The following is a 26728-nucleotide window of genomic DNA, read 5'->3' as shown; positions in this document are numbered from 1 at the left end:
TTGCAGGTCCTCCTGTACGGGCCTTACTGGATACAGAGAACGTTCGACTGCTGCCCTGGCCAGCACGTTCTCCAGATCTCTTACCAATTGAAAACGTCTGGTCAATGGTGGCCGAGCAACTGGCTCTACACAATACGCCAGTCACTACTCTTGATGAACTGTGGTATCGTGTTGAAGCTGCATGGGCAGCTGTAACTGTACACACCATCCAAGCTGTGTTTGACTCAATGCCCAGGCGTATCAAGGCCGTTATAAAGGCCAGAGGTGGTTGTTCTGGGTACTGATTTTTCAGGATCTATGCATCCAAATTGCGCGAAAATGTTATCACATGTCAGTTCTAGTATAATATATTTGTCCAATGAATACCCGTTTATCATCTGCATTTCTTCTTGGTGTAGCAATTTTAATGGCCAGTAGTGTATATACATCAGATCTTTACGCTTGTTACAAGGAGCACATAGAGGATACAACACTGGAAATTCCCAAAAATATAATGTACTAATGAAAAAATATCGAATGCTCGAATGTCGAAAAACGAAACACTATTGAATGACGATATAGTTCAGTAGTAAGGCAATGTTTCTCGGGCGGCCAGTACTACAACTGCCCACATGCGGGGTGCCGAAGGAAGCATATGGCAGAACTGCTTTCCTGCTCCCCGCCTCACCTCTCCCGCTGTGCCAGAGCGATGCGCGGTGCCTCAACCATAAAGACACCACGCGACCTGACGCACACGCAGGACGCGGCTCATCAGGTCCCGGTCCCACTCGAACCTATGAAGCCCCTTTACACCAAAGGGAACGCGCAACAGCGAACGAGAATTTTCTCTGCTGTAAACGCTTGGCGCGTGGTGTTCCCTTGTGATCCGCTGGGCAAACCGTCAAAGGAAGTTCGCGTCCTCTCCCCTACGGCGCTAACATCGTCGATAGTCGCAGTACACTCGCTTTGCCGCAGTGTGCTGTGTTTCGCGCGCGAACTCTTGGTGTTGTTTATTGTGTCATTTTCGTGGCAATAGAGTGATGAAAGCGCATCCTACTGATCCTGAGCATAAAATGCTCAACAAAAAAATGGTGCTTGACCGTGCCAACAGAGGAAGTTAACAAGAAAATGAACTCACTACTATCTTATTTTAGTGATGAAACGGATAAATAACGTACAATCACGGGAATGGGTCCTGTCCAAAAATGTAATTCCTAGTGGTTTGCCTTCAAACCTCTGTGGAGTAATATACTCTTCTTCCCCCTCCACATCTGCGGGTACGCATTGCACGTCCTGTTTCATCTACGCCACATAATGGTGCGTGGCGGAGGGTACTTTCGGTACCACTATCTGACCCTCCAACCCTGCTCCACTCGCAAATAGTGCGTGTGAAGAATGATTGTCGGTAAACCTATGTATTGGCTCTAATTTCTCGAATTTTCTCCTCGTGGTCAATATGCGCGATGTATGTGGGGGGAAGTAATATGTTGTCCGACTCCTCCTGAGAAGTGCTGTCCTGAAATTTCAATAGTAAATCTCTCCGTGATGCACAACACCTCTCTCGTAACGTCTGCCAGCGGAGTTTGTTTAGCATCTCCGTAACACTCTCTCGCCAGCTAAACGATGCCGTGACAAAACGCGCCGCTCTTCGTTAGATCTTCTCTATCTCCTCTATCAGTCCTACCTGATAGGGATCCTAGATAGATGAATCGAGCGAACAAGCGCCTTCTGAGCCACTTCTTTCGTGAATGAGTTACATTTCCTTGAAGATTCTTCCGATGAATCTGAGCCTGGTGGCTGCTTTTCCCACTATCTGTTCTATATAGTTCTTCCACTTAGGGTCGCTCTGAATAGTTACGCCTAGATATTTTACGGCAGACGCTGTCTACAGCTGTTTGTCATCAATAGTGTAGCTGTACAATAGTAGATTTCTTTTCCTATGTGTGTGCAATATGTTACATTTATTTACGAACAGGGTCAAGTGTCAGAGCCTGCACCATTCATCAATTCTCTGCAGGTCGTTCTGCAAATTCTTACTATCTTCTGGCGTTGCTACTTTGGTGTACACAACTGTATCATCTGCGAATAGCCTTAAAGAGCATCCGACGCTTTCTACTAGATCATTTATATATTTTGTTAACACCAACGGTCCTATCACACTTCCCTGTGGTACTGCCTCTAAGCACTATGGGACTTAACATCTGAGGTCATCAGTCCCCTAGACTTAGAACTACTTAAACGTAACTAACCTAAGGACATCACACACAGCCTTGTCCGAGGCAGGATTTGAACCTGCGACCGTAGCACCCTGTGGTACTCCAGATGTTATCTTTCCATCTGTCGATTTAGTTCCGTTAAGAGCGACGTGTTGAGTTCTATCTGCAAGAAAGTCTTGAATCCAATCGCTGGTCTGCTCCGATACTCCGTAAGCTCGTATTTTTTTCATTAAACGGCAATGCGGGACGGTGTCAAATGCCTTACTGAAATCAAGGAACGCGCCATAAACCTGAGCGCCGTTGTCCACTGCGCAGTGGATCTCATGGATCAACAGAACGAGCTGTTTCGCAGGATTTCTGTTTGCGGAATCCATGTTGATTTGTATAGAGGAGATGTTCATTTTTCAAAAACGTCATAATTCTTGAGCATGAGACATGTTCCATAATTCTACAACAGATTGACGTCAACGATATAGGTCTATAATTGTGTGGATATGTCTTACGGCCTTTCTCTAAAACTGGAATGACCTGCACTTTTTTCCAGTGGTTAGGTAACTTTCGTTGCTCAAGCGATCTACGATAAATTACTGCTAGAAGGGGAGCAAGTTTTTTCGCATAATATTTACAGAATCTTATAGGTATCTTATCTGGTTCTGAAGGCTTTCCACTACTAAGCAGTTGTAGCTGCTTTTCAGTTCCGCGATCGATTATCTCAATATCTGCCATTTCGATGTTCGTACAACAATTGAAAGGAGGGACAGAGCTATGATGTTTCGCGGTGAAACAGATTCGGATGACCGAATTCAATATTTCGGTCTTCTCTCTATCTTCCGTTTTGGTGCCGGTGTAGTCGCTGAGAAAATCAATAGATGATTTAGACCCATTTACTGATTTTACATGCGACCAAAATCTCTTAGGGTTTTTTACTCAGGTCGGTTAACAACGTATTACTTTTAAAATCATTGAACGCTTCTCTCGTTGCTCTCCTTACGCTCATTTTCGTTTCGTTCAGCTTTTCTTTGTCAGCTAGGTTTTCACTTCTCTTGAATCTGAGATGAAGCGCTCTTTGTTCACGTAGCGCTTTTCTGGACATTGGAAATTTGTGGTAAGGATTATGGGTCCCTAGGCTTACCACTACTTAATCTAACTAAAACTAACTTACGCTAAGGACAAGACACACACCCGTGCCCGAGGGAGGACTCGAACCTCCGGCGGGGGGAGCCGCGCGAACCGTGGCAAGACGCCCTAGACAGGCGCTTTTCTAACCCTGCTATTAAACCGTGATGGGTCTTTCCTATTCCTTAAAACCTTAATCGGAACATACTTGTCTAGGGCATATTGAACGATGCTTTTGAATTTTTTCCATCTGTTCTCCACCTCTTCGTCCTCATCACCGAATATTTGATGCTGACTGCTGAGATATTCTGAAATTATTTTTGTTTATTTCTTCATCCCTTTCATGCAACTGCTATAAGAGGGATAAATGTCATCAAAATAAACAGCTAACGTAGATTAATATTTAAAAAAATATACGAAAGACTTGATCATTCTCGTGGCTTACATTCAAGGTATCTGTCTTGTTTTCACAGTTTAGCTATTATCTTACCAAGATTAAATTCAGGAACAGAATACGTGAAAACTGCTTCCCCTCCAATAAAGATGCATCTGGTCTTTTGTATATTTTTGTATTAAATTATTCATTTTAATGACAGTAACTACCTCGCATTTACCTTTATAAAATCCACGAGTGTTTAGCATACGGCACTAAATACTTCAAGAATTATTTGGGAAACAGATGCGGTCGATATACGAAACATGTATTTGAGGCTTGCGTAACTGTCACATCTTGCTAACAATCGCAGAGTCAGTGCTAGCGTCTCTTCCACTGATATGGATCGTCGATAGTTTGTCTTCTAGTCGTAGCTAGAGGAATGCGAAAATATTCCATCGACATGGGGGTGTAGTTTTGGAATAAAGCAAGCGATTGTCGCAGCTCTATATCACTAAACATAGCCAAACCACCACTTCTCTCTCGCCTCCGCAAAAATTCAGACACCCCCATTTTGTGTGTCTACATCACTTTGCTTTCATGACCGACAACGATCTCGCTTCTCCGCCACACTGTGCTGAATATGGGCGAAGCAACGTTACCGCGACAACGTTTTGATGCCTAAACACAAAACACGACGGATGCTTTCTCTTCCATCCACTCCAGTGTAAATGGTTATTCGCAGACACAAGTCAATGGTGGCGTGCGCAAGCGAACTCCCTAAGCATTGCCTGCGAATTCGCATTCGCTTGCGTTCGCTCGTTTTCGCTTCGGTGTGAAGGGAGCTTACGTTACAAAAATGCGCGCCGCCCTGAGCACCTCCGCACGCACACTCCGCGTCTCAATTTGCATCTAGCCTCACGTCAGAGTAGGAATTTGGACAGCTGAAGGAATTTTAGTTAGATGGCTTTCTATCGTGCACGTATTGCGTTAAAATGCAAATACCTGTGAAACCAAACATCTAAAATGCAATAAAATGTTCTCGGGTTTCTTGCCGCGTCAGTGGTTAGCAGCATGCCCGCTTCGTTGCGGAAGGCACGGGCTCACCTGTCATCTTTTGGGAAATTGGCGCGACGTGAAACCCGAGAAACTTTTATTGCATTGACACGTTGGGAGAATCATTTGCGTATTGAATTGAAGACAGTAACTGTACTCGTGCTGTTGGCTCCTAACTCCCGCGTTCCAATTTCATGCATACAGGGTGTCCCAGAAGGAATGGCCAGTATTCTGGGATATGACGCGAACGATCATTCGAACCATAAAAGTTAATAGACGTGGAACCTAAAATGTGTGCCTTAAGAACTAGGTGCACTTCTTAACCTTCGATAGTGTAGACACAAATCCCTTCCACTACAAAGTTCTTTGCTTTTCTTATTCTGAGAGGCGGTAGTATGGACTAAAATAAGAAAAAAATGCCCAGCAAACATGGGCAACTCTTCACTAGAAAAATGGTTCAAATGGCTCTGAGCACTATGGAACTTTACATCTATGGTCATCAGTCCCCTAGAACTTAGAACTACTTAAACCTAATTAACTTAAGGACATCACACAACAACCAGTCATCACGAGGCAGAGAAAATCCCTGACCCCGCCGGGAATCGAACCCGGGAACCCGGGTGCGGGAAGCGAGAACGCTACCGCACGACCACGAACTGCGGGCTCTTCAGTAGAAGAGATGTGTTTAAGGTAGCGATGTTGTTCATAGCCCTTAAGGTATGAATTTTAGAGTCAATGCTTACTAGAGTTTTTTGCTTCTGTGATCGTTCCTGCATACATCCCTAAATATTGACCATTTCTCCTGGGACACCCTGTACATACAGGGTGTATCTAAATTCCCTTTACAGACGTAGAGGGCTCGTAGTGAGAAACCAAGACGGTTAAGTTTAGCATGTCCAGAAGCGTACTGTTTTCCCACTGCACGGAGAATACCACCACACTCGTCGCTCTCTGACTCATGCTGCTTGTCGCCTGGGTCCACTTACAAGCAGGTCTCGATGTGACGACCACTTATATCACCACAGGTACGATATGTTCGTATCATGTATTGGTGTACACGATCACAAGTGTCTGGTCCTTCAGCATCCAAAATGGTTCAAATGCCTCTGAGCACCATGAGACTCAACATCTGAGGTCATCAGTCCCTTATAACTCAGAACTACTTGAACCTAACTAACCAAAGGACATCAAACACATCCATGCCCGAGGCAGGATTCGAACCTGCGGCCGTAGCGATCGCGCGGTTGCAGACTGAAGCGCCTAGAAGCGCTCGGCCACACCGGCCGGCTCCAGCATCCACCGCAGCCATAACCCGCACCAGTAGGTCGCCCTCGGATGCCACAGAAGTCTCGTAAACCGAGGATTTCATGTGATCCCACAGGCGGTAGTCTAGCGGGTTCGAGTCGTTGGTCAAGGCGATCTCTGGGCAGGTCACAAAGTTATCTGAATGGCATACGAACAGATCTGTGGTGGGTACGGAACATCAGATGATCGGTCAATAACGCACTATACGCAATACACTGGTCAGTGGCTCCGAAAGAGTTGTATTTACGTGTATCGGGAAAACGGTACATTGCCCGACACGAGTTCCTATGCTAAACTTAACCGTCTCGGTCTCCACTACAAGTTCTCAACGTCTGTAAAGGTACACCCTGTACACGAATGCACCAGGTTTATCGGACGCTCCTTCCACAGCAAATGATACTGGTTGGTAAAGAAGACCATATAAGCGAAATATAATGCTGTCAACACGTTTTTAGCTATCCTATTCAATGAGTTTAAATCGTAGCCAACGTAGCAGTCAGAACCAAAGAAGTAGATACAACGTTTTTGTATCTTTATTTTACTTTTGATTGTATCTTCGAGTTCTTTCAGCATTATATTTGTATTATGTTTGCAGTCAAAAAGAGACTCGAGGACACATAAATGATGGTTAAACATTTTGTGGGGATAGTGCTGCAGCATGTACAGACGAAGAAATCTCTGTGTATTGCGCTTTAATTGGCTTACCGTTTTGGAAATCAATCTGCAGGCGACAAGGCGAGTCCGGCGAACTGCTGGGGTCCACGGTCATCTGGAAGAGCTCGGGCGGCGCCGGCTGTGCGGGGTCCTCCAAGATGCCCGACTCGTAGCTGCGGCAGCAGGCCGGGTGTGTTTAGTTATTTACTTATTAAGTTGTGTGGATGACACGGTTGCGTAGAATATTTCATAAAATATCCAGAATAGCTTAAAAGAAAGGCAAATAAAATCATAAAACCTTGATTTTCTTAATGAAGATAACATCGGAAGCAACTAAATATTAATAATAATAATAATAATAGAAGAGAAGCCACTAACGCCATAGAGAAGTTAGACGAAATTGCATAAAGAACTGGCCTGCAAATTTCGTATGAGAAAACCCAGTACATAGAAAGAGTGCCACAAGACAGATTGCCTATTCTGACAACCCGTGGGAAAATCGTACAAGTACCACATTTTAAGTACCTGGGAGAAATCATCCAGACATCACGGATCAACCTAAAGGCCAATGAGGAAAGAATAAAAAAACTACAGAAAGCATATAAACTCACGTGGAACTATTATAACAAAAAGTCCATATCCATTAACGCAAAATTGAGGCACTACAACACTGTCGTACTTCCGGAGGCTCTGTATGCATCTGAAACAACACAAATAGGTGGGCAAACTAAAATCAAAGAAATAGAGAAACAAGAAAGGAAAATTCTCAGGAAAATCTTTGGCCTGATACAAGAGCGAGGAATCTGGAAGAAGAGACCAGCATCAGAATTATATAAATACACAGACAAGATTACGGATACAATAAGGAAAAGAAGAATGCAGTTCTATGCACATATCCACGGGATGAATGAAAACAGAATTTCAAAGCGAATTCTTAAAGTCATCAACTCAGGCAGGGGAAAAACAAAATGGATGAAAGAAGTTGAAGAGGACCTCAGACAAGCACACTTAACAGTAAACGATGCAGAAAATGGAACTGAACTCAGGAACATATTCAAAAAACATAAATTTGACACCACAACACAGAAGAGACCAGGATGCAAATGGACAGCAAAGCGAAAGAAACAGCACAGTGAACACATGAAGAAAATTTGGGCTCAGAAAAAACATAAACAATCATCATAAAGGAATTCAAGTTCAAACGCTCTGTTTAAATGGGAATAATCGAAAATAATAATAATAAGTATGCAATTCTCCAGAACCCAAAGAGAGATTCCCGAAAGTGCAACCAGAAATCTCACCACAAAATTCGTCACCTCCAACATAAAAAAAATTTATGGGCACATCAAGAAACTTAAAAGCAATAAAGCATCAAGGGAGGACGGAATTATAGCAGAACTCTTGAAAAATTTAGGTCCAAATTCGCTCAAAGAAATTACTCAAATAATCTAAAACATCTAGCAAACCGAAAAAATCCCAGATGACTGGAAGATTGCTCTGATTCACCCACTACGTAAAAAAGGTAATAAATCAGATGTAAACAACTACAGGCGATCTCTCTATTACCAGTCACCTACAAAATTGTATCAGCTTGTCTCTTGAATAGAACACAACAGCAATTAGAACACAAAGTAGGTGTATATCAAGCAGGATATAGACGGAACAGATCATGTCCGGAGCAAATTTTCAACGTCAAAATCATACTCAAAACGCGAGCTCTCAGACAAAAACCTGTAGTATGCACATCTGTATATTTCAAAAAAGCATAAGTTTCAGTAGACAGGCCCTCACTATTCCAAATTTTAGAAGAGAGGGGATTAGATCCTAAAACACGAGAAATCATAAAACAAACAGTAATTGGCACTAAATCTAAATTAAAATTTATGGGGGAGATCTCAGAACCCTTCGACATTCAAACAGGTGTGAGACAAGGTGATGGACTCTCTCCTATTCTGTTCAACTTAGTTCTAGACAAAGTTATGGAAGAATGGGAGAAAGAACTCAAGAAATGTGGGGTTTGGAAGCCAATCCGACTGGGCGTTGCCAGAACAACCTTTACATACCATATCTTGAATTTGCGGAGGAAAAATGGTTCAAATGGCTCTGAGCACTATGGGACTCAACTGCTGTGGTCATTAGTCCCCTAGAACTTAGAACTACTTAAACCTAACTAACCTAAGGACATCACAAACATCCATGCCCGAGGCAGGATTCGAACCTGCGACCGTAGCAGTTGCACGTTTCCGGAATGCGCGCCTAGAACCGCGAGACCACCGCGGCCGGCGAATTTGCGGAGGACCTGGTGATACTAGCAGAGAGTGAGCAGACTGCAGTCAAACAGCTGGAAATACTCAAAGAGTGTGCAGAAAAAGTAGATTTACAAATTTTATTTGAGAAAACAGAATTCTTTTTTTCAGAAACTGAAATTGCAAGCTCGAAAACAAAGTATGGTAAAATCAGCAGGGGCCCATACCTTAAATACCTTTGAGAATTCATCGAACAGACAGGTATTGAAAAAATCTCACAGCAACATGACCTCCAATAAATTTAAAAAATTTTATAGTTAACGCTAAACCTCTACAATAAAAAATCAATGTCAAGAGGGGAAAAGATTCAACACTACAATATTGACATAAAACCAGCAATCCTCTAAGCAAGTGAAACACTAACCCTTAACAGAAAACAACAATTTGAAGACATCAAAAATAAGAGAGAAAGATCATCAGGAAAATTCTGGGAGGAAGACATACCCAAGAGGGTTATATGCTAAAGTCAATTAAAACAACAGAATAGTTTTCAAACATCAAAATTAATATTATGAAAAAGCGAATGAAATTCTTTGATCATGTCAGACGACTACCAGAAAATCGATTGACGAAGAGAATAATAGATTATGTAACCTCACTTAAGAATTCCACATCTTGGGTAGATGAAATTCGAAAGGACCTAAATATTGCCAACATAAGACCAGCCGACACTCTAGAAAGAGACACATTCACTCGCAAAGTAAACAAGTGGGAAGTTATATCGGAGCAACCAAAATAAAAACAGTACAGACCAAAGTGGTGTGATGAGCGTAAGCAAGCCTTTTGGGAAAGAATGAAAGCCTATAGGAAGAACAAGAACAACTCAAAGAAAAATTGATCGAGTTATCTGCTTAACAACTTCCATTTCTGGGGAGAATTCACCAATAATAATAATAATAAATATGTAGTTAAAGACAAACTTACAAATCTTAATTACTGGCTATAAAACGAAATGGTGTTGGGTGTTATAGGGATCATCGCGGTATTCACCTGGCAAATTTTCGGAAACCGTAGAAAACCCTAAGCAGAACGGCTAGGGTCAGGTAGAATCAGTAGCACCAACAGTTCGCTGACGAGGCATATAAACAATCGTTTTTACTTCAGTCAGTACAACCGAATAGCATAGAAAATCACCTAAATATCTCTCAAAGTATATTGCAATGGCTGACGTCTCACCAGCAATGCATCCTGTGTGGCACGCTGGGGGCAGGTAGTACCAGGCGTTTGGTATTAAGTCCTACACTCTTTTCATTCTATGTAGATGATCTGTCCTTCGCAAATACCACACGTATTGAAAACAGCAATCGAGAATCTCAGTACCGACTTGTGTGCACTATAAAAGTAGGCGAAGGATATAGGATTAAAGCTCAACCCATCCAAAACCCAAGCAGTACTGGTAGGTCATTCTGCGCTCATCAGCCCGAAATATCGTGAATTCCGCCATGTTTAACCCTTAATGGAACAGATCCCTGCCATGTTTAACCCTTAATGGAACAAATATCAACTTCTTTCTCTCAGAAGAGAGTACAGGACCATCCGCTGTGGCCGAGCGGCTCTAGGCGCTTCAGTCTGGAACTGCGCGACCGCTACGGTCGCTGGTTCGAATCCTGCCTCGGGCATGGATGTGTGTGATGTCCTTAGGTTCGTTAGGTTTAAGTAGTTCTAGGGGACTGATGACCTTAGATGTGTGCTCCCATAGTGCTCAGAGCCATTTTCAGAGAGTCTAGGGGTAATAACAGATGAAAATCTAAGTCGGACTGAGCACATAACTGCAATGCGCAGGAAGGCATCGGCATCCCTCTACGTCCTACAAAAGTGTAAAAGGCTCTTATCTCTTGACCTGAAAAAGAAAAGTGTGTAAACATCTATACCTCCAATTATTAATTACACGATGTTATACGGCAAGGTCTTTTTCTGGAAAGCTCACTGCGCCTCGAGCTGGTTATAAATGCCTGTCTGTTATATCTGTAACGTTCGACTCTTTGATCATATTTCACAATCATATGCACAGCTATCAGGGCTGCGTCCAGACAAGCGCAGAGATTTTCATACCATCTATCTTCTCCACTGTATTATCAACGAGTAGTGTCCTTTATATCTCTACTCAACCTTAACTCTCTTATCTGAACAACGTGGCAGAAACACTCATTCCCACCGTTCCGTCCCACCCATCGTTAAGCCACTTTCTCCAAGTTCTTCTCAGTAGCAGGAAGCCGACTCGGGGGTAACCTAACGCATTAAATTAGAGAACTGTATAACGCCTCTACCTTCATAAGACAGTTAATGACATATCTCGTAAAGCAACAATAACGACTACGTTTTGGAAATAAGAGTTGGGAGTCTACCGAAAATGTGTGCTTTACATACACTTTGTGATCAAAAGAATCCGAATACCCCCAAAAAATCCTTCTTTATATTAGGTGCATTGTGCTGCCACCTACTGCCAGGTACTCCATATCAGCGACCTCAGTAGTCATTAGATATCGTGAGAGAGTAGAAAGGGACACTCCGCGGAACTCACGGACTTCAAACGTGGTCAGGTGATTGGTGTCGTGTCATACGTCTGTACGCGAGATTTTCACACTGTTTCCTGTGCGATAGTGAAGTGGAAACGTGAAGGAACACGTACAGCACAAAAGCGCACAGGTCGACCTCGTCTGTTGACTGACAGAGACCGCCGACGGTTGAAGAGGGTCGTAATGTGTAATAGGCAGACGTTTCCCCAGACCATCGCACAGAAATTCCAAATTGCAACAGGGTCCACTGCAAATACTATGACATTTAAGCGGGATGTGAGAAAACCTGGATTTCATGGTCAAGCGCGTGCTCATAAGGCACACATCACGCCGGTAAATGCCAAACGACGCCTCGCTTGAAGTAAGGAGCGTAAACATTGGGCGATTGAACAGCGGAAAAACGTCGTGTGGAGTGACGAATAACTGTACACAATGTGGCGATCCGATGGCAGAGTGTGGGTTTGGTGAATTCCCGATGAACATCTGCCAGCGTGTGTAGTGCCAACAGTGGTCGTGTTATTCACGGAGGAGGCTTGCAGCCGTTGTTGTTTTGCGTGGCACAGGCCTACATTGATGTTTTGAGCACCTTCTTGCTTCCCACTGTTGAACAGTAATTCGGGGATGGCGAGTGCATCTTTCAACACGATCGAGCACCTGATCATAATGCACGGCCTGTGGCGGAGTGGTTACACAACAATAACGTTTCTGTAATAGACTGCTCTGCATAGAGCCCTGACCTGAATCCTATAGAATACCTTTGGGATGTTTAGGAAAGCCGCCTTCGTGCCAGGCCTCATCGACCGACATCGATACCTCTCCTCAGTGCAGCACTCCGTGAAGAATGGTCTGCCATTCCCGAAGAAACCTTCCAGCACCTGACTGAACATATGCCTGCGAGAGTGAAAGCTGTCATCAAGGCTAAGGGTGAGCCAACACCATATTGAATTCCCGTATTACCTATGGAGGGCGCCAAAAACTTGTAAGTCACTTTCAGCCAAGTGTCCGGATACTATTGATTACATAGTGTATTTTTAAACCGAAGCTAAGGATCTGCTCGCAACATAAAAATCGTTCTTCTGCCTAGTGTTCACTGAATGGACCATGCAGTTTCTTTTCAGTACGTTCAATCAATCTCATAAGTGAGCTGTTGATCTGAGTTGTGAGGGTAAGAGTCCTCAACTGGATAATCAGAAGCTTATTTGAGCTTCCTGCATCAACACCGCGTACGGTTAAAATATGTGTATCCTCCTGAGCTGGGTTGGCTCAGAACATTATTCCCTACGACGTCTATAAATGAAAGTGAACGAAGGAACAATATAGTCATATAGAATTAAGCCATTTGGCTCAACTTTTCTCAGCAAAACGCCACACTAAATAACTTATAACGAAGTTATTTATTTGATACTAGTTTAATATACACTACCTGATCAAAAGTCTCCGTCTGAAGCGAAGTCGACGTTTTAAGTCATCCCAAAAGTATTCAGTTGGGTTCAAGGCAGGATTCTTAGCAAGCCAGTGCATTTCAATTGCCTCACAGATGCTTTTTATGTCAGGGTACATTAGGCTGATACAGTAATCGCCTCCAGACTGTTCCTCTAACGAACACAGCATGCAATAGTATTAAATGTATTCATATTCTTCTGCATTTAACGTTTTCTTAAGTGGAATAACAGGATCACACCCTAATCACGAAAACCACGCCCGTGCTGTAACACCACATCGTCTGTTCTTCACCGTTGGCACTACGCATGATGGCGGGTGACGTTGTCTAGCTATTCGCCAACCATTCCCCCGGATTGCTGCAGGGTAGAGGTGACTCTTCGCTTGCTTCACATCGGACCAAGTGTCGCTACAGAAATGTGTGACTTTGAGGGCTGCTCCACCATTGTACCGGATTCTTTTTAACTCCCTACGCGCATTCTGTTAGCTAGGCTGATGGCAGCGCTTTGGAACTCACGAGTGCTTTCCAGTTTTTACAACCCACCACCTGTAATGCTCGACGGTCCCTGTCCGTCAGTACATCACGTCTGCCTGGTCTCCGTATACCTGTGCTTTTCTTTCCCGTTTCCACCACACAGTCACATCGCTGTCAGTCGACTTGGACAGATTTAGAAGGATTGAAATGTCCCTGATTGATTTGTTACTCAGGTGACGTCCAGCCTACATTCGAAGTCATTGAGTCTTCTGACTGACCCATTCTCTTGTTACTGCTTCTCTATGACAACACTATACTCCCCACCACCTTTTACCAGGTGTACCGGTATGAAATGAGCGTTTCTTTGTGAAAATGAAGCACTAATTTTGAATTGAAAAGTAAAAACATTTTATTCAAAGTACTGACCATTGCTTTCTATACATTTTGATCACCTTTCTGCCAATTTGCGGACACCACGCCAATAGAAATGTTCGTCTTTTGAAGCAAACCAATCAGACACCCAATTTTCGACTTCTGCGGAGGAATCGAAGTGTTCCTCAGCCAATGTGTGTCCCATTGATGAAAACAAATGGTAGTCGGAAGGGGCCAAGTCTGGTGAATACGGCGGGTGGGGTAGCAACTCCCAGCCAAGTGTTTTGATTGTATCCTGAACCAGGTTTGCTTTGTGTGGGGGGGGGGGGGGGATTTTCATGTAAAAAAAACTACTTTGCCACGTTCAATAGCCTATCCTGGTTGTTTTCTTTTTTTTTTATCTATGTATAGTTCACATTGATCATTTGTTGTCTGTAGCGGTTAGTATTCACAGTTTCACCGAGTTTTAGAAGCTCATGATACACCACGCCTTTCTGATCCCACCAACACAGAGCATTGTCTTCTTGCCAAATCGATCTGGTTTTGCAGGGGATGTTGATGGTTGTCCCGGATTAACCCATGATTTTGCCCGTTTAGTATTCTTAAAATAAATCCATTTTTCATCGCCAGTAACAATTCGATGCAAAATTGATTTTCTTTCGTGTCTTTGAAGCAAAATTTGACAAATGGTTTTTCGGTTTTCCATCTGTCTTTCATTCAATTCATGTGGCACCCATTTTCCACACTTTTCGATCTTTCCCATAGCTTTCAAACGGTCAGAAATTGTTTGTTGTGCAGCATTTAGCATTGATGCCATTTGCTTCTGACTCAAAGTATCATCTTCATCCAATATTGCTTGCAACTCGGCGTCTTCGAAATTTTTTGGTGGTCTTCCACGTTCTTCATTTCTTACATCAAAATCATTATTTCTGAACCGTTGAAACCATCTTTTGCATGTTGCTTCTGATAGAGAATGATCACCATATGCCTCGACAAGCATTCGATGCGACTCTGCAGCACTTTTTTTTAAATGAAAACAAAAAATTAATGTTTTTCGCAAATCATCACTTTCTGGTACAAAATTCGTCATTGTTAACACGATGAAAACATATGATGTTGTTTGTTCCATGACCTGATGTATACTAAATATCTTTGACAGATGTCATACCAACCAAACAAAAAAAATTAAGGCTCGTTCACAACAAATGTTCCCTATCGACACATTTGTATGGTTCAAATGGCTTTGAGCACTATGGGACTTAACATCTAAGGTCATCAGTCCCCTAGAACTTAGAACCACTTAAACCTAACTAACCTAAGGACATCACACACATCCATGCCCGAGGCAGGATTCGAACCTGCGACCGTAGCTGTCACGCGGGTCCAGACTGTAGCGCCTAGAACCGCTCGGCCACCCCGGCCCGCACACATTTGTATCTTAACGCTCATTTCATACCAGTACACCTGGTATACCTCTCGTGACATCTGCTGGTCGATTCTGTATTACATAGAGCGTCCGGGTAATTTTGATCAGGTACTGTAGCTTATACTGGCATATCACTGTGAATTTGTCACTCATAACATAGCATGAAATACGTGTAAATTTCGTGTCAGCCTTACCCAAGGTACGCTTTAGGCTACTGAACTTTACAAAAACGTCAGACAGATCATATTTTACATTTTTTTTATCAAAATACTAATATCATGTTACGCTGAGATGTTTACTGTTGTCATTCGAGCGGCGTGGTAAAAGACCTGGCTCTTAGATCTAAAATCAAATAGACGGGATTCGAACCAGGATGCTTTTACAAATGCAATAAACATTTCACCAACGGAGAAATTCGAGAACGCATCACAGACTGACTATAATTTCAGCTTTAGTGGAGAAATATGGGCAGACGGAAATTTTGAGCCGTCCTGTGACCTACACTTGGATGGATCCATTGGCAAATCGTCGATGGGAAAATACAAAATTTGCATTCGAGTGCAGGTCTGGTACAGAGTTTTAATCTGCCAGGAAGATCTACATTAGCAAGCCGTTCGCTGAAGACAGTTGCGCTTTTCGAAGTGCCACTAGTCCATTGCCGTTCAACACTTTTTATTTTGCTTACGGATCCTACAGAGGCGCGTTTTAAGGTAAATAATGGTTTTCTCGAACGATTATACACTCGACAGTAGATTTACAAAAGACAGTAGCAACAGTTTGGAAACATGTCTTCATTGCACGACGGGCGTTATAGGATTCTACCTCCAGTTGTCATGTCAAATGAATGTTATTTAACCGTGTCAGTCAACAACGAATTGTATCAGTGGTTCTTTGAATGAACCAACAAATTCACATAAACGAATAGCTGTGTACACGGTCATACGGCACATAGCGACATCACCAGAAGGCGTCACTCCCCACGCCAGGAGCCTCGAAGTTCCGAGCAGTCACCACACAGATGGCTAAAAATGGCTCTGAGCACGATGGGACTTAACTTCTGAGGTCATCAGTCCCCTAGAACTTAGAACTACTTAAACCTAAGGATATCACACACATCCATGCCCGAGGCAGGATTCGAACCTGCGACCGTCGCGGTGGCGCGGTTCCAGACTGTAGCGCCTAGAACGGCTCGGTCAATTCGGCCGGCCCACACAGATGACGGTCACAAACTGTAACCTCTTTCTGCTGCACCACGTGACCTTCAAATGCTCCATTCCTTACACATACACGAGGGGCGTTGAGTAAGCAATGCAACACAGTTTGTTCCGGAAGCAGGTTGGTTTTATTCAGGATTCCAACAAACCATATTATTAACCACTCTTTTGAATAAAAAACCCTATTTTTCAGTATAATCTCCGTTCAATTCGACGGCCTTATCCCACCTTAGTGGGATGGCCTGTATGCCCGGACGGTACCACTCTACTGGTCCACGTCACAGCCAACGTTTTGCTCAGTTGTGGAGCGAGGTGTTTGATTGCGATCCGTCGATAACCTCGAATGAGTGTCCGCAAATTCCAACAGTGTAAGAGTCACAGCTGCGTGCGGCCTACCAGCACGCGGGAGGTCGGACAGGTTTTTGCGACCTTTTTGCGATGATAACACGCCTAGCCCAACGACTCGCCGTGCTTTTGTTCACTGCCAGGTCTCCGTAGACATTCTGCAGCGCCTACGAATATCTGCGATGCTTTGGTTTTCCGGCTAAAGAAACTTCGTGACAGCTCTCTGGTTGGAACTTACCTCCGCTACAGACGCCATTTTTAAGACATGTTCTTTCCAGTACAATAAAAAAAAAGGTTCAAATGGCTCGAAGCACTATGGGACTTATAATCTGTGGTCATCTGTCCCCTAGGCTTAGAACTACTGTGACTGTAGGAGGTTACAAGATGACTTGGACAGGATTTGTAATTGGTGTAAAGAATAGCAGCTAACTCTAAATATAGGTAAATGTAAATTAATGCAGATGAATAGGAAAAAGAATCCTGTAATGTTTGAATACTCCTTTAGTAGTGTAGCGCTTGACACAGTCACGTCGATTAAATATTTGGGCGTAACATTGCAGAGCAATATGAAGTGGGACAAGCATGTAATGGCAGTTGTGGGGAAAGCGGATAGTCGTCTTCGGTTCATTGATAGAATTTTGGGAAGATGTGGTTCATCTGTAAAGGAGATCGCTTATAAAACACTAATACGACCTATTCTTGAGTACTGCTCGAGCGTTTGGGATCCCTATCAGGTCGGATTGTGGGAGGACATAGAAGCAATTCAGAGGCGGGCTGCTAGATTTCTTACTGGTAGGTTTGATCATCACGCGAGTATTATGGAAATGCTCCAGGAACTCGGGTAGGAGTCTCTAGAGGAAAGGAGGCGTTCTTTTCGTGAATCGCTACTGAGGAAATTCAGAGAACCAGCATTTGAGGCTGACTGCAGTACAATTTTACTGCCGCCAACTTGTATTTCGCGGAAAGACCACAAAGATAAGATAAGAGAGATTAGGGCTCGTACAGAGTCATATAGGCAGTCATTTCTCCCTGGTTCTGTTTGGAAGTGGAACAGGGAGAGAAGATGCTAGTTGTGGTACGAGGTACCCTCCGCCATGCACCGTATGATGGATTGCGGAGCATGTATGTAGATGTAGAACCTGACAAACCTATGGACACCACACACATCCATGCCCGAGGCAGGATTCGAACCTGCGGACTGAAGCGCCTAGAACCGTTCCGCCACAGTGGCCGGCCCAGTTGAATCAGTGGCAGACAATTTTTTTCCGACGACATTAGAAAAACATGAAAGAAAAATAAGGATTTGGAGGAAACCTAAGGGAGCGTCACACGAAAAACAAAAAACGTAAAAAAAAGAGATTTTTCAAATGCATCTAAAAGTTTCCAGGCATAAAAGCATATAATCACTACAACTGATAAAATATTAAAATTATGTGGAAGTGATATAAATAGCACTTTAGCAGAAGAATTACAAACAGCCAAAAGATCGATAAAATACGAGGGGTAGCCCAATACAAAAAAAAAAAAAAGAAATTACATTGCTGCGAACGAAGCTTGTGAAGTACGCATGAACGCATTTCTGCCGCTAGGCTTGTATAACGCAGCTCGTTGCCAGTTCAGTGCCACCTGCGTTGTCGACCTGGCTTGTTCTGTTCATCTGCAGTGATTGTTTTTGCTAGTTCTGTTTTGTTCTTGTTGCGTTTTTTATGACGGCAAGATTAAGTGAACAACGTGCAGCTGTGAAATTTTGTCTTCTAGTCGGTAAAATGCTGCTGAAACTATTTCAATGTCTCAAATAGCTTACCATGATGATGTTATGGGAAAAACGCAAGTGTACGAGTGATTTGCTGGATTTAAAAATGGCGAAATATCGACTGATGACAAACCTCGTTCTGGACGGCCATCAACTGCCCGAATCGACGAAAATATTGAAAAAAATCGAGATCTTGTGATCACAGACAGTTGACAGACATTTGATCAACTGTGAGAGATTAGTGGGTTACCTCGGAGCTCGGTTCAGCGAATCTTAGCGGAACATTTGGGAATGAAAAGGGCTGCTGGCACCACGACAGTGCACCTGCACACACGGCCATCTCTGTTAGACAGTTTCTCGATAAAAATGGCATGGTTCCGATGCCCCAAGCACCTTACTCGCCTGACCTGACTCCGTGCGACTTTTTCTTATTTCTGCACATGGAAAGGGCATGAAAGGACACCGATTTGACAACATTGAAGAGGTCAAGAAAAAAACGAGGGAGGAGCTGTCAGCCCTTTCTAATGATAACTACAAAAAATGTTTCGAACAATGGAAGAAGCGGTGGGACAAATGTATTGGTTCCAATGGAGAGTATTTTGAAGGGGATAAGATTGTATTGCAAACAATTTGAAAATATGTAGCTTTTAAAAAATAATTCCGGTTTTTTTGGGTATCCCTCTTAATATATAATATTAAAATTATGTGCAAGTGACATAAGTAGCATATTAGCTGAAGAATTACAAACAACCAACAGATCGATAAAATAATGTAACGTGGCTTAGACATGAAAACACTAACGTAACTAATATTTCCTTATAAAAGAACAGATCATATCGGAAAAATAGTACAACATTTCAAAATGCTCCGAATGAAACAATTTCACCAAACAAAATTACGCAAAATGCGTGTAGATATAGAAACAATAACATTCTGGACAAATTTTACAGATACTCTTAAATTTAAAAAAACAGTGAAACGTTTTCATTGTAGCAAGCTGATAAAATATGTTAGTAGTAGGTGGGTCACTTCGGAACAACCCCCTCGTCTAGGGTTAAATTTAACCATAATTTTATTTATCTGTTATGGTTCGATGCAACCATACAAATAATTTCAATTATCCACTGGATATGGTTCTTGTCAACCATAAACTCTTTTTATTTTTAATGGTTAAAAACCAACCACCCTAGATCACTTGGGAACACCCCCCTCGTCTAGCCTTTAATTTTAACCATAACTTTATTTATCTTTTAAGGTCCCTTTGAACCTTAAAAAATCATTTCACTTATCTCTTGTCTTATGGTTCTATTTAACCTTAAAAATTATTTTACTTGTCTATTGCGGTGTGGTTCTATTCAACCCTAACTTATGCTGTAAGTCTACCTTTACTTATGCTGTAAGTCTACCTTATTTTCTAACTCTAGTATCCCCAAGGATATGTTTCAGTAATACTGCCAGCCTCAGGCTTAATCATTATCTTATCACAGTCAAATTTGAATTCCTTACTAACATCCTTATTAATCAAGCTTTTGGTTTTTGTATCTCTCGTAATCATTTTGTAGTTTAATTTAACCTTATCTATCTCCTTATCCACAATATTTTTCATGGTATTTATGTTGAGTGCTTTAGAGTTTTCATAATTTAACGTGAAGCCTTTCACCTTCATAGTTTCCTTTCCTTTGTATGTCACGTACCCGTAGCTCTTAGGTCCTGTAGAAATCCAGTCTGTGATATGATCATCCTTACCCAGTTCATCAGTCCACTCCCCCAACATACAACCAGTTTCAACAGTGTTGGTACCATCATCAATATAAACAATACTATCAGTATCGTAGTAGACCACATTTGACCCTAGCCTGTCTAGCATATCATAAAGCCGTAGGCGCGCATTAGAAGTAGTGAATGCTGCTATAAACACATTGGTTGAGTAGGAGTCTTCAACGAAATGGTCTTTATACTTATAGGTGACTTGAACTATATTGACATTAATAAATATCATATTGCTTAGATCAACTCTGTCATCCAACATTATTTGGTACCACCTTTTAACATCCACTACGTATTCACTTTGGGTCAAGTTCTGTCTTTGGCCGAATTTACCCCACAATGAGTTTAAGCAAATCTTAGAAACAGCGCGTTTACCAGGGTTTGGAACCACTTCTTCGGAATTCAGATCGATATCAAGATGTTCCTTAACCGCTGTGGTGTACTCTTCAATAGTTTCAAAGTCTTCTTTCCAAGGACTCGTTTCTAGCTTAATTTTCATAAAGTCCTTAACGTATCCTTTGAATAGATCATTACTTCTTTCTTCAAAGTGCCAAACCTCGTATACTTCTACCACCTTGTAGCCCTTCTGTATAGCTTTGTTAACTTCGTCTGTGGTCCACGTTCCTATTATTGCTCTTTCACCATCAGAGTGCTGACAAGCATCACATTTCTCCTCAATACACTTTCCGCACAACGCAAATATCAGCTTCTCCTTCTTAACAGGCAGTACTGGATGGTAAAGCTTACGCGGTGCTAACACCTTGCACTTAATCAAACCGTACCAGTCACCGTTGTAACTCTTAGGTTTGTATATTTTTACAGGGTGACCGTCAGGGTAGTAATCGAAATACTGTACTGTGGGATAGAGGCTGCATACATCTATGTAGCTCAGTTTTTTATTCTGTACTTTAAGCTTGCTCGCATTGGTCCTCCCTCCAAAGAAAGCATCTCTAGGGTTCAGTGGCTCTACTACGGGTGTACACTTACTCAACGCCGATTTGTATTCTTTGCTTTTAACCCATTTACATTCCCACATTTCGATCAAGTTATACCCTCCACTTAAAATTTGATCACTTCTTCGTTTGGTCTTCTCCCTCAAGTCTCCCATAGTCTCATTGTTGACATTGTTGATAGTATCTTCATTATAACAATCAGGACAACCGTGCCAAAAGCAACCATGGTATTGATACACAGTATTGGTCTCTTTGTTGAAGCCGTCTACCTTTGCTCCGCAAATCATGACTTCACCACCATTCAAAGCGTGCTGTACGTTCTCAAATGTGTTTAGCCACCCGATTGAAGCTTCACTATACATTTCTTTCTTATCACTTTTTATCACAGCCATAGTATTTTCCTGGAGATACTTTGATCTATAAATACCCATACAAACACTGGCAATCGTGATGTACTGAAAAGGATCGATGTTAGCAATCTCTAAAAATTGTTTCCTCAGCTCTAGGCAACCTCTACGCAGAATATCTACGTCAGAGTTACAATAGTCCATGAATTCCTTTTGAAAGTCAAACACGTAATTTTCCTTAATTTTGCTGGTGTACCAATCGAGGAATTCTTTCCTAGCTTTTGTCTTCATCGTGTCTACGCCATAGTATTTGGTCTCAGGAATAGGTCCTACATAAGTCTGATTGTCTCTTGTGTTGAAGAAATGTGGGAAGTAGCCCTTCTTAAGTTCTTTCAGCCCGAATGTTTTAGGGAAGTCACTCAGGGGTGAAGCTACAAAATTATGGCTATGGATAATCTTAATCAAACTGTTTACCTCAAGCATCATTAACTTGGTTCCGTTGTATATAGTATATGGTTTCAAAGTGTTCTCTATACAGTATTTCAAGATAAATTGTGAGTCATACCCTTTAGCGTTGTGTGCGATGGCGGTGTAATCTTGATGGTTCTTAGAAATCAGCCACCTACAGAACTCTTCATTTGTGTTAAAGCTTAATTTGGTCCCGTCGATGTAATGTGCAACTACGAGGTTAGGGGTGTGCACTCCAGTATCTTGCATAGCTTCATAATCGAACCAAATATACTTCTCTGTATAGTCGCAACCATTGAATAGCGTTACAATTTCCGTCAGTGTGTTAGTTTAGAGTACTTTATACTCTTCTTCTGAAATGTCTCCGTTCGCCAGTTTCTTCTGAAGCCTAATGAGCTTTGCATTTTTGACAAGTTTATCCTTGTTTTTAGCTACAAAGTGTTCCAAAAAACTCTCCTTATCGGTAGCCTTACAAATACACCTTGTATCACACTTCCCACCTTTCTGTTGTTTGTTCTGTAGGTAGAATTGATATTCACCAGTCTTACAAGGCTCCATGCAGTTAAAGCAGAAGGAGTATCCACATTTGTGTTCCTTAGATCTCTGAAGAATCATATTACACCCTCTGCACTTGTAAACTGCTTTACAAACTTCAGAGTGATGATTCAAGCATTCCTGGTTATAACAATACCAATTACAATCTTCACAGTAAACTTTAGCCTTATCTTCAGTGGGGTGTGCTGGTTTCTTACACATGATACATACCTTTATGTTGTTCTTACACTTGTGCTTATCATTGTTGTTGTAAGGTGCAACGCACCTATTGCAGTAATATACACTACCCAAGAAAGCTTTCATACTGTTTATGACATCAAAATGGTTCCCGTTTTTGTATAAATAAAGTTTAGTATCCTTCTCCTGGCCCGAGTATATAACCGAATTAAAATTTTCAGCACACACAACCTTTATCTGAATACCCAACAATCCTTCTACGTTCTTTATGTCCTCTAGTGTGAAGCCTTCTTCGTTGTAGTTACCTAGTCTCTTGCACAGCTCTAGGGTTAGCTCAGTTTGAATAGGTCTACTCATTCTGACCTGCTTAATATCCATAGGACTCAGTTGCCTACCGAGAACTTCATTTGTGTGGTAGGTCAGGGCTGTTACGATGGCTCGCGGGCAGCACAAGTTATCTTTGTTCTTTATTTGGGTGATGCATCTTTTGGTTCTCACATCTTCAGACAGGTTTATAATTTTGGACCTACCTTGACCTCTAGGTACATTCAGAATCTTAATATTGAACCTGGTCTGTGTGATATTTAAGTTGTCGTTAGAAGATAGAATTCTGCCTATATGGCTCATGAATGTTCTAGCACTGACGTCTGATTGAACCACAGTCGAAATATCATGGTTAAAATTCGGATTACTTGCTACTATAGTCAGTTTGTCTCCTTTTTTGTAGTTACCCTTCTCTTTGGCCAGTTTAATCATTGCGTTGATGGCGTTCTCAACTTGCATTAACTTATCAACTTTAATGGTGTAGTCTACTTCAGTCGCGTTAAATTTCTTAATGAATCGTGAGTTGGTCTCTGTGATGGTGTATGGTGGTTTGCGTTCTACCTTAGGTGGTTCTATCAAGTCCTCGTGGAAGCCTAACTCTTGAGCTACCTTATTACGAAAGACAATGTCTTGCGTCTTCAAAATGGATTCGATTATTTCAGCCTTCCTCATTCTAACAGTTACCTTAATGTTTTTACTTCTGCCGATGTTTATAAGCTGTGGTACCCTTAGCTTTTCCAAATCCTGCTTCTTGTACAACATGTCCACAGTCTTATCCAAAGTTTCTTTAAGTTCGGATTTCTTCATTTTCGAAAACCCACTAAGATTGTAATCTTTAGCCATGGTTCTAAGGTCTTGGCGTGTTATTTTCTCCTTGTTGTGCTCCTCCTTCTCTTCATTGTTAGGGTCATTCTTAACATGACTCTTTGATTTCAAGTGCCTGGACCAGTTCTTGTAAGTGATGTTCACTCCACACTTGTTGCAGTGCTTACCTGCATAGTTATATTTATTTTCTTTCATCTTACTAATGTTATGCTTACTTTTATGGGTACAATCATCTCTTTAAGTGAAAAAAAGTATTTGGGGTCTCGTTCATCCTTGACTTTAGGGTCTTGTAGTTAAGGCTACCACCAACCTTATACTTGTTCTCGGACAGATACGATCGTTTGTTCACTATGTAGATGAATTGATCCTTTGTTCGTGGTGTGGTTGAATCCGTAAGCTTACCAATCAACCTAACACGACGTTCTAGACGCTCCTTTTGTTTAGCTTCCTCTAAAGCTTGTTGCTTGGTTTTGGCAAGCTCCTCTTTTAGCCTATCCTGTTCAGCTTGGTGTGTTTATCCTTTATGGTTAGTTGGTCCATTGCATAAGTCAGTTCAAGTTGATTAAGTTCGGTTAGGGCTTGTGACCTTTGGTTTAAAAAGTTATGGGTATACGTACCATAACTGAAAATGAACTCTTCAAGGCTAACATAATAGTCCCGTTTGGTATCTGCCGTCTTGGTGTTTAGGCCCATTACAGCCTTTTTGAAGTTTCTGATATTCATATACAACCATTGCAGAACCACCGTGCCCACGTGGGCACAGTGTTTTCCAACCATTACTTGCCATTGAACCATTAACTTCAAAGTTGCAGAACGGACCGTTTGACCGTGGGGTACCCCTTTGCCTCATTTTTCCGTTCCAAAATGTGGTTCAAGCGGAGTCGGCCAGATCACCTGTTGTTGTGTTGAACTCTATTGCACCACCCTGGTCTCAACATCAAAATAATGGTTCCAAACAAAGCATTACAAAACATACCAATAGAGACTGCTTCTTACTACCTGCTACAAATAGTTTTTAAGGTTTCGTAGACCTAGGCTGGACTTTAAACTGTGTACGACCTAAAATTAAATTAACCAATATGGCTTTTGTCATGGCTTGCTTTGGGTTGAGACCCATAGCCTTTGCTATATCCATTAGTTCAATCTTTTTTCGTACGACAAGGTTAGCTTCTGTGTACACCATACGTTGTGGTGAAGGTGGTCTTGGTGAAGGTGGTCTTGGTCTTGGTGAAGGTGACCTACGATGTGGTGATGGGGAACCACATTGTGGTATTATTTCAACCATCAACTTTTCAAATTGTTTTTCTAGTTGTGACATATCTTCACCTATTTCAGCGAGTTCTCTCTCGTCTTCTACGTGCTCCATAATAGTCAGTTGTAAGTAGTGAAGCCTGATTAGATAATTAAAAACGATATCTCTTACGTTTTCAGGTACCTTATTTATATCAAAAGGAAGTTCTGCTGATCTGTCACAGCCTTTCATTAAGGCCGTCATGCTACAAGGAGGTATTAGGTAATTACTCATGGTTATTTATTGACTGATTTATTTCTTTAAGTGAAAAAAACTTCTTAGTATCTACCTGCTACAGTCAGACACCTTATGGTTAATTACTTTTGGCAGATTGTGGTTAATGGTCGGCGTACCCATGTGGGTACGCCGATCATTAAATGGTTTGGTTATGAAGGAGATGATAGAACTCAAAAGCGTAAGTTTATGGATATGCTTAAGCGTGGCAAGATACCATATAAAGAGCTTAAACATGCTAGAACCACTCGTCTGCAGCAGCCCTATTACCATTGTATTGGCTGAAGCGGCTCTCAGACTTGACCCCTCCAACCTTAAAAATGTTCTTGGCTGCAAGCCCCCCCCCCCGTTTCATGAGGGACCTCTGTTAAAGCCTTAAGGTCTTGCTTATACTTTGACTTAACATGTGTTGCAATAGCCTTTTGGTGGTCTCTGTACCCTAACACCTCAAAAGGAAGAACCGCTGGTTAATAAAAAAAAAATTCATTAAAAAATGGCAAAACCTCGGCGCCGAGGAACCCTGCGGGGACTTCTCCTTAAACTGTTCTTATCGTTCTTCTTCTGCCCCGCAGGGTTTTTCTCCTCTATTTCCGCGTCTCGTCCCATGTCTGACGTATGAGGGAGAGCGGTTCTGTGCGGACGTCTCATGACGTCACTCAAAATTCCACGATGAAAACTTTACTCAGTTTTTTCTTCAGAAAGGTGGCCAGTCTTCCTGACCGAACGCGCTGAGCTACCGCGCTGGCGAAGCAAATGCATTCGAGTAAGTATTAATCTCTCTCTCTCTCTCTCTCTCTCTCTCTCTCTCTCTCAGCATTACGCTTCATTCGACTTACCGTATATTTTTACTTACATTACGTAGTGTAACATACACAACAACACCCAAAAACAACAATTTATTAGCGGAACATTTACGTTTAAGTGAATAATATACATTTAAGTTAAAATATTACGTTAGAGCAGCTCTGTTGTGACTAATGCAGGCACTCGTGACATCGGCGGACCGACCTTCACCGCTGGCCTCCCAGCCCGCTATCGCTACCGCAGAGGCCTTGGCAATGAAGCTATCGCAAGAGGCGAGGCGGGACACGGCTGCTCGAACCAGCGTCAATGAAAATACGGAAGAATCTACTCCTCACCCTTTATTTAATTTAAATTTGCCACGCTTAAGCATCCTAATAAAAAGTTGCCGTTGGCTGAAGTATTCCCCTTCATAGCCAAACCATTGCAGAACCACCCTG

General features: G+C 42.2%; 1 protein-coding gene across 1 annotated transcript in view; it reads right to left on the bottom strand.

Moving 5' to 3' along the window:
• The window catches only part of LOC126298883 (argininosuccinate synthase), a 167433-nt gene that overhangs the window by 27299 nt on the left and 113406 nt on the right, over nucleotides 1–26728 (bottom strand). Inside the window, exon 6 of the mRNA XM_049990416.1 lies at nucleotides 6751–6872. Coding sequence (XP_049846373.1) covers nucleotides 6751–6872 — 122 coding nt within the window. The remainder of the gene's footprint in view (nucleotides 1–6750; nucleotides 6873–26728) is intronic.

Source organism: Schistocerca gregaria, chromosome X, assembly GCF_023897955.1.
Source record: "Schistocerca gregaria isolate iqSchGreg1 chromosome X, iqSchGreg1.2, whole genome shotgun sequence".
Classification (NCBI taxonomy): domain Eukaryota; kingdom Metazoa; phylum Arthropoda; class Insecta; order Orthoptera; family Acrididae; genus Schistocerca; species Schistocerca gregaria.
The sequence above is the reverse complement of the archived record's forward strand: the minus strand, read 5'-3'. Positions and strand labels throughout refer to the sequence as shown.